The sequence below is a fragment of the Oryzias latipes genome, chromosome 20 (genome assembly GCF_053564925.1).
Source record: "Oryzias latipes strain Hd-rR chromosome 20, Olatipes_Hd-rR_3.1".
NCBI classification, from domain to species: domain Eukaryota; kingdom Metazoa; phylum Chordata; class Actinopteri; order Beloniformes; family Adrianichthyidae; genus Oryzias; species Oryzias latipes.
In genome coordinates, this window is record NC_136256.1 from 25067393 (window position 1) to 25081411 (window position 14019).

The following is a 14019-nucleotide window of genomic DNA, read 5'->3' on the forward strand; positions in this document are numbered from 1 at the left end:
TTTATAAGGTGCTGTGTAATGAATTTTGACCTTAAGTAAAATAAGTTTGTTTTCTGTATTTCCGCAATTTTAGAAAGCTAAGTGGAAAAAAAAGGGAAAAAACCCACTTGAAATGAGGCGATGCATGCAGACTGTTGAGAGTCATTTGATGGGAACTCGGGGAGACAGAGCTGGTGGAGCAGCTGCATACAGCAGACAAATATAGAAAGGGGGGAGAGGGGACAAAACATTTCACACATTTTTTCCCATTAACAGCATAGGTTTGAATCTAACTTGGCGCCAATTAGATGCAGGATCGGCGCAACTGCTTAAAAATAGCACGGGATTGAAGTAGCACGGTGTGGAGACAGATATCATAGCGGCATGTGATTTCACTTGTAATTACGTGAAGGAAATATCACAGTGTTCTCCAGCTGGTTTGTGGTAACTGTGACTCTTTTTTTTTTTTTTTTTTTTTTTACTTTCCTTTACCCGCCATGACACAGTGAGCGCAGAGATCCAGACTATTTTCAGTTGGGCTCAGGTATGTTTGGCAGCACCGGTGATGCTCTATTAGGGCGACCAGCCGCTCTTATCTCTGCAGTGGAGGGCTGGAATGAGGGGCATGCAGGCTTCGGGCCTACCTGTTTACGCTGAGGGCCTCCTCCATTGTTCCCCCTACGGCTTCCTTTTCAGGATTTTTCACATTTTTGTGCTTGTTGTTGCTTTGGCGCTCGGGTCCCGGGAGCCTCCTGTGGTTTTTCTGAACGCCAGTCTTGGTCTGAATTCTTTCCTACAGCGCATATCATCTGTTTCATACACTCCTAGGGTATTTTTACCTAAACATGATGACAGAGTGGAATCACTTTATCCTTTTATACCGAGCTGAAACCTGATAACTTTAAAATACGCCTTTGATTCCTCAGGTTCAACCTCAGGTTTACTGTGGAATGAAGTCAACTCTTGTACACTAATCCCTTTCACTACACAAATAGACTTAGTTCAGTCCACTTTTGGTAACTGTTATGTAACTCCTGACAGTTCACAAATAAGGATGGTCAGCTAGTATATCCTCAGTTATGCATCTCAACAAAGCTTTTTCCATCTCTAAAGTTTTTCTTTAGTTTAGAAGGAAGTACCACATCCTCACAGCTTTATTCAGACTATTTGATTTTGTAATGTAGTCATTTGTTGAAGAGACACTCTAATGACAATTGTGTTTTTGTTGTTTTTAACGTTCATGTTACGTTTTTCTTGTGATGGAGGACATATATGAAGAAAATCAGGCTTTAAATTGCATATTTCTCAAGTATTTCTTCATTCAAACCGTAAATCAGGCACAGACGAAAGAATACAGTTTGAGAAAGATTGTATTTTTGATGAAGGAAATCCGCTGGGTGCTCCACAAGCTCCCTGATCCACTTCATTCTGATGCATCCGCTTTCAGTCAAATAGATCCATGTGCGTCTTTGTTTTCCTCGTCTGAGCTGGAATCTTCCTCACAACTGTACGGCTGGATAGCTCTGATAATCCTGGCAACTTTTGTTGCTCTGGTAATGTTATGTTTGGGGTGTGAGGGGCTGTAAGCTAGTGGGAGAGCATATAAAACACATGGGTGACGGGAAGTGGGGGTGGGCTTGCAAGGCAATGGATCTGCCCACAACTCAAAAGTGAATTTCTAATAAACTACTGCTGCTCTTCAGAAATGGTTGCCTACGCAATGATAGTTTTTCATAATTTTGGCTAAAATTGTTATAATCATATTGAAAAAACAACTGGGAACGCTTTAAAAAATAGATCAAAAGAGGATTGGAGTAGGTCTTTAAACACACTACATCCCTATTACAATTCAATTTATTTATGTATTTATATATATTTACTATAGCAATGGTCGTCTCAATGGGCGTCTCTACTGCTGTGCAGTTCAGCCTAAAACAATTTTAAATCCCAATTTAATGTGCGGAATCAATCATTTATCTACATTTCAACTTGCAATTTCGTCCTTGTTGTAGATAGCTTCGTATCCCTCTCAATGTAAAGAAAAGCTCTTCCCAGTGGGTCCTGACCACTGAGAGCCCCTTAATCCCAATTATCTAAAGAGGTGCTTAATAAGATTACAGCTGGTTGGAAATTGCATGTGGACTCCAATGTCTCCGCTGCTGTTACTGATAAAAAAATAAAAAGAAACTGCTTACATTTTTTACACAGATCTATTCAAGAAAATACAGAATAACAAAAGAAAAAGGAAACATTTGCAAGAACTTTAAACGTTAGTTTTTTTTTTGAATTGGCAGTTGAATTTTATAGAAAAAAAAGTGCTTCTGGACCATTTTAAGGCTTTATTGAATAACGGAAAAATAAAAACAAAGAAAGGTCGCTTTTGTTTCTTCACTCACCATATATTAGCTCCATATGCATGTGTGTGACATCTTTCTGGAGAGGATTTTAAGCTTTGCACCTGCAGGGAGGATTACCTCTGAGCAAAGATTAAGCAAATTACCAGTGATGGTGTCTCCTGAAATAAACTGTTATTGTCCAGTTAGCTCAACCGCAGTCATGATGTAGAGCACAGAAGACCCGGTCATGGATCTATCAGGAAAACTTTGGTATTTTTTGGGAAGCCTCAAAAGGTAGGTTCCTTTGGAAGTGGATTTTTTGGCCTAAGAGCTTGCGTGTTTTTCTCATCATATTACAGCTGGTTCCAATTTTACTCTCAAACAACTGATTAAAAAAATGTACTGAATGTTTTTTGTTTATTATTGTATAAGAAAGGAAGTTTTTTTGGGTTTTTGGAGAGGTGATTCTCTTTATCACTTCTCAACACTACTGTTTTAATGTGAAGAGATAAAAAGTTTTGCTACAAATTAGGTCTATACATGTTTTTTTTTTAATGAAACAGAATTTTTACAGTATAAAATGACTTTTTTTTAAAGACTTTAGCTACCTAGCTTTGTAAACTAGAATAAAAATGTCTATTTGTTCTTAATGAAATTTACATTAAAAATGTAATTCGGTAATTGAAATGGTTTTCTTAATGGGTGGTTTGCGTGAGGTAGGTCATATGACCTGATGACCCGTGTTTAACAAAGTAAACAACATATGTTGCATGACGTCACCTGACTGTTTATCAGAAATCCCGTGACTTACCTTCAGCACCATGTAAGGACTTAAAAAAATGCACAAATACATTATACTCCCCCAAAAAGTGCTTGGTAAACTGCAAAAAACAGAATCTTAAGAAAAAATGTAAATTGTCTTATCTTCTTTATTTATTTTCTGCAGAACAAATAATCTTATCAGGAACGATTTTCAATAGCAAAACAATCTAAGTTTCAGAAAACATGTCTTATGACCATTTTTTTTTACCCCATAGGCAGTTTATTTAAAGAAAATGTGCCAATGTGGTAAGAATGTAGGCCGAGGTGACTTTACAATGTTAATGGCCCACCTGACCTGGGTTTGGGGGTTCCTGCCTCAGCTGAATTGCTTCAGACTATATAGCACCTTTAAACTTAATGAACTTTTAAAAGTTTGGGGGTGTAGAAGTCTTGTGTGGAGCAACATTTATGTTCTGTGATTGGGAGTAACTTGGACTCTGCACTTTTGGATTGGTTCCCCCAAAGATCGGTCAGCCAAGAACGACTGGCCCTGTGGTCCTTAGCCACCTTGTGTCCTGTGGTGTGGGAGTGCTGTGCCTCTTGTTTTGCTCCATTGACTGTATATGAGAACTAGACTGATTGACCTCTCCCCCCTGGCGTTCAAAACAGGAAGTACCTGCTGGCTCCAAGAAGACAAAATCCCATCGAAACAGCTATTACTCAGTTTTAATATGTTAGAGTAACCATTATTGCTCTGATACCCTTTTTAACATGTTCTTGCTAATCTTTTCTTTATGATATTATGTATTGCAAGTTATTCAATTTACAAACGGACCAATCACATGCCTCAATAAAAGTATGGGGTGGCCCCCCGTGTCCAGCGTTCAAAACTTATGACAGATTTCACCACTTTCAGTTCTAGAGGTGTGGACAAACTCACATGATTGGCGAGAGTGATTGCTGTAGAAAAAATGGCTCCATCCAATCCAGACTAATCACTGCATACCAACGACATCTGGCTACAACATGGCATTGTCCATATTGCAAAAAAATAAAAACCAATTGAATTGATTTCATTACGTTGGAGCCGGAAGTGAACCATTTTCTTTGGCTGTCCAGCTCTCATATATAGTCATGGCTGCCACATGCATTCTTGCACCTCTTCCCAAATCTTGGTGATGTTTTGTTATCTGATGGCTCCAACTCAACAACACCAGCTGGGATTCCTCCTTTAAAAGTGGCTGCAGTCACATGTTGGATTCAATTGAGTTTGAGGTCAAAAGTTACTTTGACTCTGCTTTTTTTTTTTTATAACTATTTTGGTCTGATGTTGGCTGACACAACCCACTAATAAGCACAGGAATACAAAAAAAAAAATTCAGCTAGATTGAATTTTATATATTTGACCAGTTATGGCCGTGCCAGCACTTGGATTTATCTCCTTACATATTTGCATACATAAGAAGAGAAAAAAGTAGATAACAGTCTGTGGTGGTTGCTCCACAACTGTAGTTTTTTTCAATTCCGCATTGATTTTTGATGTTTTGCAATATTGATTAGGCATACTTTGAACATTTCCTTTAAAACCAGCAGGTCATCGTGACCTATAAACATTCTTTCCCTGCAAAAAGAATTTGGATGGGTCAAAGATCACCAAGTTACTGTTGAGACAGAAACAAAAGAGAAAAAAGTCAACAAAAAAAGCAAACTCAAGCAAAATGCTAATTGTTTCTTGTTTGTGCAAGGAAAGGGATTTTATTGCTGCAGCACCAAAACCTTCTGTCAACAGTTACGTTTATTGCAACGGTTCAGGAAGGGGGGGGGGGTAAAGAATGACAGGAGTCACTGAGTTTTTCTTTAACTGGAAAACAAACAAGATCGGGTCAAAGCTGCATATGTTTCCTAACCTGTTCTTCATTTTCTCCCCTTACATATAGTCTGCAAAGATGAATGAAACAGGGCAACGAAAAAGTCTCCCGGACCACTCTTCAGGGAGTGGCCACACCTTTGACACCCCACGCCAACCATCTGTCGTCGACCCCATCATATCCAAACGGGTCTGTTTCTACAAAAGTGGAGATCCTCAGTTCAATGGCCTGCGCATCGTCATCAACAACCGCACCTTCAAAACCTTTGAGGCTCTCCTAGACAGTCTGTCTAAAAAGGTTCCGTTGCCGTTCGGGGTGAGAAACATCACCACTCCTCGGGGAGTTCATGGTATCCACACTTTGGAAGACTTTGAAGACGGGAAGTCATACATCTGCTCAGATAGCCGCAAAGTGAAGCCCATCAACCTGGCACTGGCTCGAAAGAAACTGCCACCTTGGTATCATGCTAGACCTGTTAGCTCTCGTCGCCAGACCGTGCAGCAGGCAAGGCTTTTCCCAGGCCGGGGCATCAACAGGCAGGAGGCCATAGCTGTGCGAACACCCAAGAAGCTTGTGGTTTTTCGGAATGGAGACCCCTCTGTCAGACACACCGTTGTTCTTCACAAAAAGACAACACCCAGCTATGAGTCTATCCTGGACTACATCTCAGAGCTGATGCAGTTCCATGTGGTCAAACTATATACTCCGGATGGAAGACGGGTGAGTGTGCAGAACCCAAACGCCACTAATTTTACAAGAGTTTTTGTACAGGAATCATTATTAGCCCATATTTTAGTAGCTTGAAGCTCACATGAAATGACAATCAATTGAGAAGAGAAAGTGTTAAGCTCCTTTGCAATCCTAATGTGCTATAAAGGCTTTATGAAAGGCTGCAAATACGAGCAGTTAGTTCAAGATCCACTTTGAATTCAGAGCCTGCTGATGTTGGAATATGCAATTTTATCAATAAACAAGTTCATCCCAAACACACGTTTTTACAAGTTTGTAGGACAAACCTTGTTTGAAATATCTTCAAAACAAACCACTTTTTCAAAGTCCTAATCTGTTTTTTCCTGTGTTTTTTCAGGTTGATGGTGTTCTAGGTTTGATCATGTGCTCTGGCACTGTGGTGGCTGTAGGAAGGGAGCCTTTCAGGCCGGCTGTGTACAGTGGAAAGAAATCACCATTTCCTCCAAGGAGGCCGAACAACAGAACAGGCAACAGAAGCCAAAAGGCTCTTAACCGTACGTTAACATCAAATTTTCTTGGTTTTATGAAGTAATTAAAAATTAACCATTTAACTATCTTTTTTTAAGAACATATTTTGGGTTGATTGTGTTAATGTCTGCCTTGAAGTATAAGTCTTTCAATGTGTCTACAGTAATCTATCAGGTAGGTCTCAAGGGATAAAGCTTGAGAAAGTGCTGAGGCAATAATGTGATGCATAATACTGTAGATGACCTACATGCACTGTCTGCAGTCCTGCCTAGTGCTTTTCATTATGAGCAGCAAGTAGTTCTTCTATCTGTCTAACTTTTGTTGCTTCTCTCTTTTGTGCTCATTCATGCTTCTTTGGGGATTCGTCTCAATCATCGCAAACAACTTTGGGCCTTTCCTCTACATCTTTAAACCTTTTTGGAAACGTGTTTGTTTGAAGAAAAAGGGAAAAATAAGTCGCTATCTTCTTCTCTGAAATCAAGAAACTTCTCAACGTCATCCAAGAGATACATAGTTCATCAGATCCACAACAGCATTGCAGAGAGCTCATACTGTCCAGCAAGTGACCCGGCAAAATCAGTGGAGTTGGAGTCTAACTGCATCCTGGAGTCTGCAGCAGAGACGGAGGGTAATTCCTCTCTTGCAGATGAATCTGAAAGACAAGACGGCTTGGTGCCCAGTGATGACAACATCGAGAAGTCCTTTCGGGTGAACCAGGATGGTAGCATGACAGTGGAGATGAAGGTGAGGCTGACAATTAAAGAAGAGGAAACAATTCACTGGACAACAACCCTGAAGCGCTCAAATGTAGCCGATCAACTTCAGGAGGCAGAGGCAGAGCCAGAGCTCTGCTCTGACAAAGCAGATTCACTGGGTTTACCAAGTGCTGTTGACTGCCTGGAAACCTTCTACAAAGACAAAACTACAGAAAGCAACAATGAAAATGGACCATCACTGAGCAACGGAGCTTTCAGCAGCAGCAACAAAGAAGAGGATGACACAAAGAACCACACAGACGTAGTTTCCTCATGGAGAGCACCAACACCAGGACTCAAAAAAGTAAGCAAACAACACACATCTGTAGAAAGCACCACATCTGTAACACCAGACGGGATTCAAGAAGAAATAGCAGGCTCTTATTCCTACCAAGAGAGAACAGAAAATGGAACAGTCATGCAGCAGTACTGCATGGTGAAAGAGAGCAGCACAAAACCAGTGCCCAAACCGAGGAGGCGTGGCTCAGTTGATGTCAACAGCAGGAATATTTCGGAAACCACAGCATCTAAAAGGACTGGAATTCTGCTAACTGAATCCAGTGAAGAGGAGATCACCGAAACTGTCCTTCACATATGTGAACAGCAGGCCTGTCAGGACAACTATCTTGCTAATGTTTGCATCCCAGCAGCTGGATTTTTTCTCAACCGACCAGCAACTCCAGAAAAAAGGCAGCTCTCCTCAAATAATGACTTTAAACATGAACTGTTAATGCCCAGAACCGACTCTGAGTCAACTTGGAAAGATGAGAAACAATTATATACATCAAGATCCCATTTGGCACCACTGAAGATGCAAGGTACTAAAAAAATACAATTCCATAAGTCCTCAAGGGACAATGGACAACAAAAAGAGGTCAGTAAAAACACAAAGGTTTCCTCAAAACCTACTAAGATCAAGAAACCCCTTCTCACTCGAGCAAAGAAGCAAAAACAGAATTCTGCCATATCTCGCAAAAAAGCAAAAACCTTCTCCAGCGCTGGTTCCCTTAAACGAATTTATGGAAAGAATATGAAGTCTGTAAAAAGTATGAAAAAAATTAAAAAGAGAAAACAAAGCGGAGAAAAATATTTTACCAGAGAGCACCTACAGGAGTCAGATGGCACTATAAGAACTGTTGGTAGAGACTCAAATATACCATTACTGGTTAAAGGAAAGATTAGTGCAAAGGTTTCTTTTGATACCAACAGTGTTTCTCTTTCGGAGGTTACCAAACCAAGAGGAGTACTGCGGCACCAGACATCAACGCATATGGAGAAAAGGAGCGAAAAGGAGTCACATGACATCAACAAAAGCAAAATTTTACCTGCTTTTAATTCCTCTAGCTCAGTTACTGGACAGTATGTAGAGACCTGGCTTGAAAAATCTTATCCAAGTCCACTATCAAACCCAACTCAGGAAAGTATCCTGAACACAAATGGCAGCTTGAGAGAGAAATCTGAAAAGATTAACGATTTTGTTATTGCCGCAATGCAGGAGAGAGCGTTAGAAATTCAAACATATGGAGCTTCTGAACCCTTGCAGGAAAGTGTGAAGGCAACTCCTGTCCAAATGAAAGTTCAATCTTTCGAAAAGAAATCAAATGCTTTAACTCCAAATCCACACAAGCCACTTGCAAATGGAATCTGCTCTGAAAAAAGTCCACAAAGAACTGAGGCCTTAACAGAAACAACAGAGGGTGACATGGACGAATATGCTATTCCTTCCTATATACTTTCAATGGAACTCCCTCCTCCACCACCTGAATTTCTCAATACTGATGAGTCGTCAGCAGCCAGTACCCCTTTATACAGGCTTTCATCCACAAGTAGTCAAACATCAGATCCTTTTCAATCATCTTTGACTCCAATGTCACCAATTGACAACACAACAGACAAACCAGGAGGATCTCAGACCAACATTCCCTCAACACCGAAGGAGACACAACAGTCCAAAACTTCTGTCAAAAGAGCTCCTTTGGTCAGTAATGTGTCTCTTGAGAGAAAATTGTCTCTAAGGAAGGCACGTCTGGATGAAAACTCACTAGATAATCATGCCACAGCAGAGACAACCCTACTACCACCCCCCTTGAACACTTGGGATGGTTCACAACATGAGATCTTATCATCAGGAACAGGCAAAGACCAGCTAGAGGAAACCCTGAAATCAGTTGTGAACCAAATATGCACTCAATCAGTTTGCACTTCTCCTTCTCCAGCCAGTTCAGCATCCTACGAGAGAAAGTCATCAGCCAGCGTTTCATCAAGTGAAGCATCAGTGTCACAGAGTATTACAAACCAAACTTTGGAGAAAAAAGCCAAACTGAAAAGTAGCCCGTCACCAGAGAGAAAACCTCAACAAAAGAAGGATCAGAACAACTCTCCCAAACTACTGCCAGTCCACAGCCACTCTATGAAAAAAACTTTTATACCAAATATTGGTAAAGATAAACATGCAACGCGTAACATTAGTCTCTCCCCTGAAAGAAAGCCTTATAAAACAAAAGTTCAGCTGACGCCCTCTGTACGCTCTCAGTCTCTGGATGTGGCATCACCACCTGTTAAGCACAAAACAAGTAAAAAGTTGAATTCAAGAAACTTATCCTTGGACAATCCAGCAGATCCAAAGAGTACGAATCAAGACAAAACATCACCACCAAGAAAAAACCATCAGGCCTCACAGTCAATTCTACCACGAGCTGGAGCTGAAAATGCTGCTCTGAGCAGTGAATTTTCAACAGCAGATCGAGATAAATCTGAGACAAACAGGCAAACGATTCAACAATCACTAAATACTGCAAAACAGCCAAACATGAAACCCGTTCTTGAGAAATTATGTTACTCAATAAAGTCAATTAGACAAATGACTCAAAACAAGCGCCCATCGTGTCTGGAAAAATCAAACAGCTTGCCGGACTTCTCCTCTCATGTAGCATCAACCTTTGGCTCGTCCTCCAAAGCTCTCCTGGCATTCCTGTCTGTCATGACCCTGAAGGAAGGTCTAACGAGCCTAAATCTTAATGAGCTGAATGCAAACAATGTCAGCTGTGCAGAAGCTTTAAGGATGATTGATTCTCTCAGAGAAATAGCTAGCATTGAAGATTCCCACCGACTGAAAACCACTCTGTCCGTTCTACAGCAGTCAGCCTCTAAAGAGCTCTTGAAAAGCTGGAGGGGCTTTCAGGAACTTGAAAACCAGTGCAAAAGTCGCAGCTCAACACCTGCAGAGCAGGAGTTTGTAAATGAGACTAGTCTTGAACACAACTGTGCCGTTGAAGGAAATGCAATTGATGAGATCATGGGCAACTTGGACATTCCTACAGAGCTCAAGGAAGAGTTGGCTTCTCTTTCCGATGGAGAAAGAAGTGAGAGCAACAATGAAGGAGAAATAAGTGCCAGGACTGCAGCAACACTGGAGACGACACCCAACAGTGGGAGTCAGGACAACTGCACTGGTGTTGTCGTACAGGAGGTTGTGCCTCAGAGTGATGAAGCTTTGATTGATGTGAAGTCTATCATCAAAAAATTCTCAGATAACCACAAGCCAAAACAACAACTTACAGAGTCAGTGAAGCGAAGACCAAATGGGCAGAAAACCACCAACAGCGGTAAAAACGGTCTTGATTCTGTGAACGAACTCCAAGCAACTAAACCAAGTTTCTCACAAATACCTGAACAAAGGCAGCTATGCAGTTTGTCACCAACTGATCTGGAACCAAGCAGAGGTGTAGGACATCAAGACAGTACAGAACAGATGAAGGAATCCAAAGATATGAAATTTAAGGAAGAAGGGACAAGAATAACCAAAGAGGTGATCAGCCAAACACACTGTTTTACAATGGAGGAGCAAGGCGGAGTAAAAAGGCAGCTAAAGAGTAAACAGCCCGTCACTGAGAATTTATTTCCCCAAAATGACCAAACAGATGAGGAAGGACAGAAGATGCTAAGGGCCAATAAAGATTCAAACCAAAAAGAGAGCTCCAAGCAAAGGTCAGCGAAAGCTGTTGCATACCAGATGCTGAAACATGAGAGTAGTGGAGGTGAAAATCTGGCCAACGCTGAGACTGAAAAACAATTTATGCCCAATTCCTCTGTTGACCTTATAATTAGAAGTAAGAAAAGTACAGAAGGTGGTTCAGCTTGTGAAAGTCAGGCTTCAGAACGGCAACAGCACGTTCAAACTAGCTGTATGGGGCTCAGCATAAGTACTGACGAGAGTGCAGGCAACTCAGAGGCAGAGGAGTCATCTTCAGAGGAAGAGCGACCAGCGTCTGACTTAAAAAAACTGCAGGTCATTGTTGAGGAACATTCTTCTGGTAATGAGGAAGAGGAGGAAGAGCTCATTTGCAATCCTCCCAAGGTTGAGGTGCAAGCAAAAAAAAGTAAGGAGTTAGAAGCTTTGATTGAAGAGGCAGAAGAAGACCAGGAAAGCTCTGGAGAAGAGGTTGCAATAACCTGTCAGCCAAAAGGTCAAAATAATCTTAGAGCAGATTTGAGAGGAGATCGGGATTTATACATCATAGAAGACAAGGGCAGTCTAACATTATCTGACAGTGTAGGAAAAGGTTTCCAATTTAATAAAGATGATGACAGTGGGAATGATCACAGCAGTTGTGAAGAACTGGGAGAAGAGGAGCTACACAAGACCCAAGGCCATCATATTAATAGCTCAGCTGAAGAAGAAATAAGTTATTTTGAGAAAGAATCCAGCTCAGAGGAGGAACAAACCAACATTGACATCCACGTAGAAGAAAGCTGTGTAGAACATGAAAAACCTTCTGGAGTGGAAGTAAAAGCAGAAGGCCCACAAGTTTCTGAAACATTCAAACAGAATTCGGCAGAAATCAAAACCCAAACAGTTGCAGAAAGAGTAATTCTTCTAGAAAAGCAGGTTGCTGAAGCACAGAAAGCAATGTCCACTCCGTGTTGCACCATCAGACATTTCTCACAGAGAAAAAGCCATCTCGAATCAGACGGTGAAGGTTCTCCTTCTCAGTCACCCTCTTCAGAGCTGGTTCTGTGTACCCGATCAGCTCCTCAGTCGTCGCTGTCTTTCAGCTACGACTCCAGTGGAGTCATAACCATGGAGCCCGAAGGAAGCAGGGTCCGATCCATCAGGGAGATGTTCCTCGCAAGGAGCAACACTGATATCCAGCAAAGACGTTTCCAGAGCCAAAACTCGTCTGAGCTATCTGAGTTAAGAGCAGAGACATCATGCAGTGGTGGCTACCAATCCCAGACCACGAGTGATGTGTCCAGCGGTGAAGATGACTCGGCACGGAAATCCATCACCAGAGGCTTTGTGAGGAGAACCATTGAAAGGCTTTATGGAAATAAAGACGCCAGCGCAGAGGAACCAAGCGACAGACCTCCATCTGAGCCAAACCAGGAAAAAAAGGAACAGTCGAGCATCTTCTCTCCTTTCCACGCAGCGCGTTCCAAAGCAATGTCTGAGCTTTCCTACTTCAGTTCTACAAAAGCACTAGACGCCTTCAGCGAAGCCACGAGATGCATCGCTTTCAACGCACAAGTGGTGCCTGGAGACAGTTTTTCTACTGACTACAGCCCCTTGCGCGTCAAAGAGAACACAATGATTAGAAAGTCTGCTTCAGATCCAGTTGGAATAAACAAATCCTTTAAAAATGCAACGCATGAAGAAAGATTGCAAAAAGACACAGAGGAGGATGCACCATATTCTCTTTTTTCCTCTCAACCAGAAATAGAAGACAAAACAAAGTCACAACCAACAAAGTGTACCTATTTCTCCTTGCCCCATGCCAGTGACTCAGATATTTGTCAGGATGACCTGAGCACGGCGAGCAAGAGCAGCATGACAGGGGACGGCATCACAGAAGCAAAGGGTGCTTCAGAAGGAACCAAAACGTGGACAGAGAGGAACGGCATGCTGCCTGGTGTCGGCATCACAGACTTTAAGATGATGGATAATAAAGTACACCCTCTAGTAGAGCACTCGCCTGAAGGTGAGGTCGTGGTTGTGCAGCCGAGGAAAGGTCAGGGGATTGTTAACAGAAGGCTCCAAGAACCTGACGTGTTGGACTTACTGTATAACTTTTGCGGAGAGCATTGTCCTTTATTGTGAAAGCTTATGATTCATTTATTTTTAAACTTTCTAACCTAAACGTGTTAATTATTGGCCTAGAGTTGAATACATTTGATGTGGTGCCAACATGTTTAAGCTCGCCTTGCAAAGTTGAATCATTAATACTTAAAAAAAATGCCTAATCTGCATAATATTGTTTTAAGCACTATATACAAAGAGCTTGTAAATTTAAGCTTTAGGAATTAAAGAAAAAAAAAATCACCTTGATTGTGCCATGCACACTTCAGAGCAGCTCTCTTTCTACATAGTTTGCCTGTCCAACTAGCAGGCTGCTGCAGCATTAAGGTAATCTCTTAAACCCTTTAACCTGCTCAGGTCCTCGCAGATGTCAGGCAAAAAAGCCAATCCTGGCTGAGGGAGCTGTTTAGCTCATGGTTTACATCTCCAGTGGCTCTGGAATTAAGATAAAAGTTATGCAGCTATATTGCAATGTGAAGAAATGTATGTAGCCACTAGAGGTTATTTAAATAAAAGTGTAAATAAAAAACGTATGAATCATTTCCTATTAGAAATATCTGTTTTGAAGGTTTTACAAAGAGGCAGCTGTAATGTTTTGGTTCTTTTAAATGGATCTGTATCAATAAAAGTATGTTTACATTTTCTTTGTGCATTTTTTGAATCTCGGGTGAAAATCAAAGACTGTGTGAAGACACTTCAACAAGCAGACCTTTTCTCTTCCTGATTTGGGACGGAGCCGTTTTCTCCGTCTCTGTTTGAGGAAGTATTGGTGTTTTTCTTAGGTTGTTTTGTTTCTCAGTAGTTGTCATTGAACTGGCCTGTGTTGTGACAGGAGTGTTGAGGAATGCATGCTGAAATGTGGGGGGGGGCACACGCCGAGTTTACATCTGCAGCGACAAAGACAAGCACAGTCCCACAATGTTTCTTCACGGGTATTTAAAATAGTAAAGTCTGTTTTTTTTTTTTTTTCATAAAGGAAGAAAAAAGAAAATACTAACCACTAGATGGTGCTGTTGATCAATGTC

At 41.3% G+C, this 14019-nt stretch overlaps 1 protein-coding gene across 1 annotated transcript; it reads left to right on the top strand.

Annotated features, from left to right (window-relative positions):
* Positions 1-2515: 2515 nt before the first annotated feature.
* On the top strand, positions 2516-13636 carry LOC101163696 (uncharacterized). The gene is made up of 4 exons (XM_011489023.4): positions 2516-2609; positions 5015-5665; positions 6033-6189; positions 6603-13636. The coding sequence occupies exons 2-4, from the start codon at positions 5024-5026 to the stop codon at positions 13013-13015; spliced, it is 7212 nt and encodes a 2403-aa protein (XP_011487325.1). The 5' UTR covers positions 2516-2609; positions 5015-5023; the 3' UTR covers positions 13016-13636.
* Positions 13637-14019: the final 383 nt, after the last annotated feature.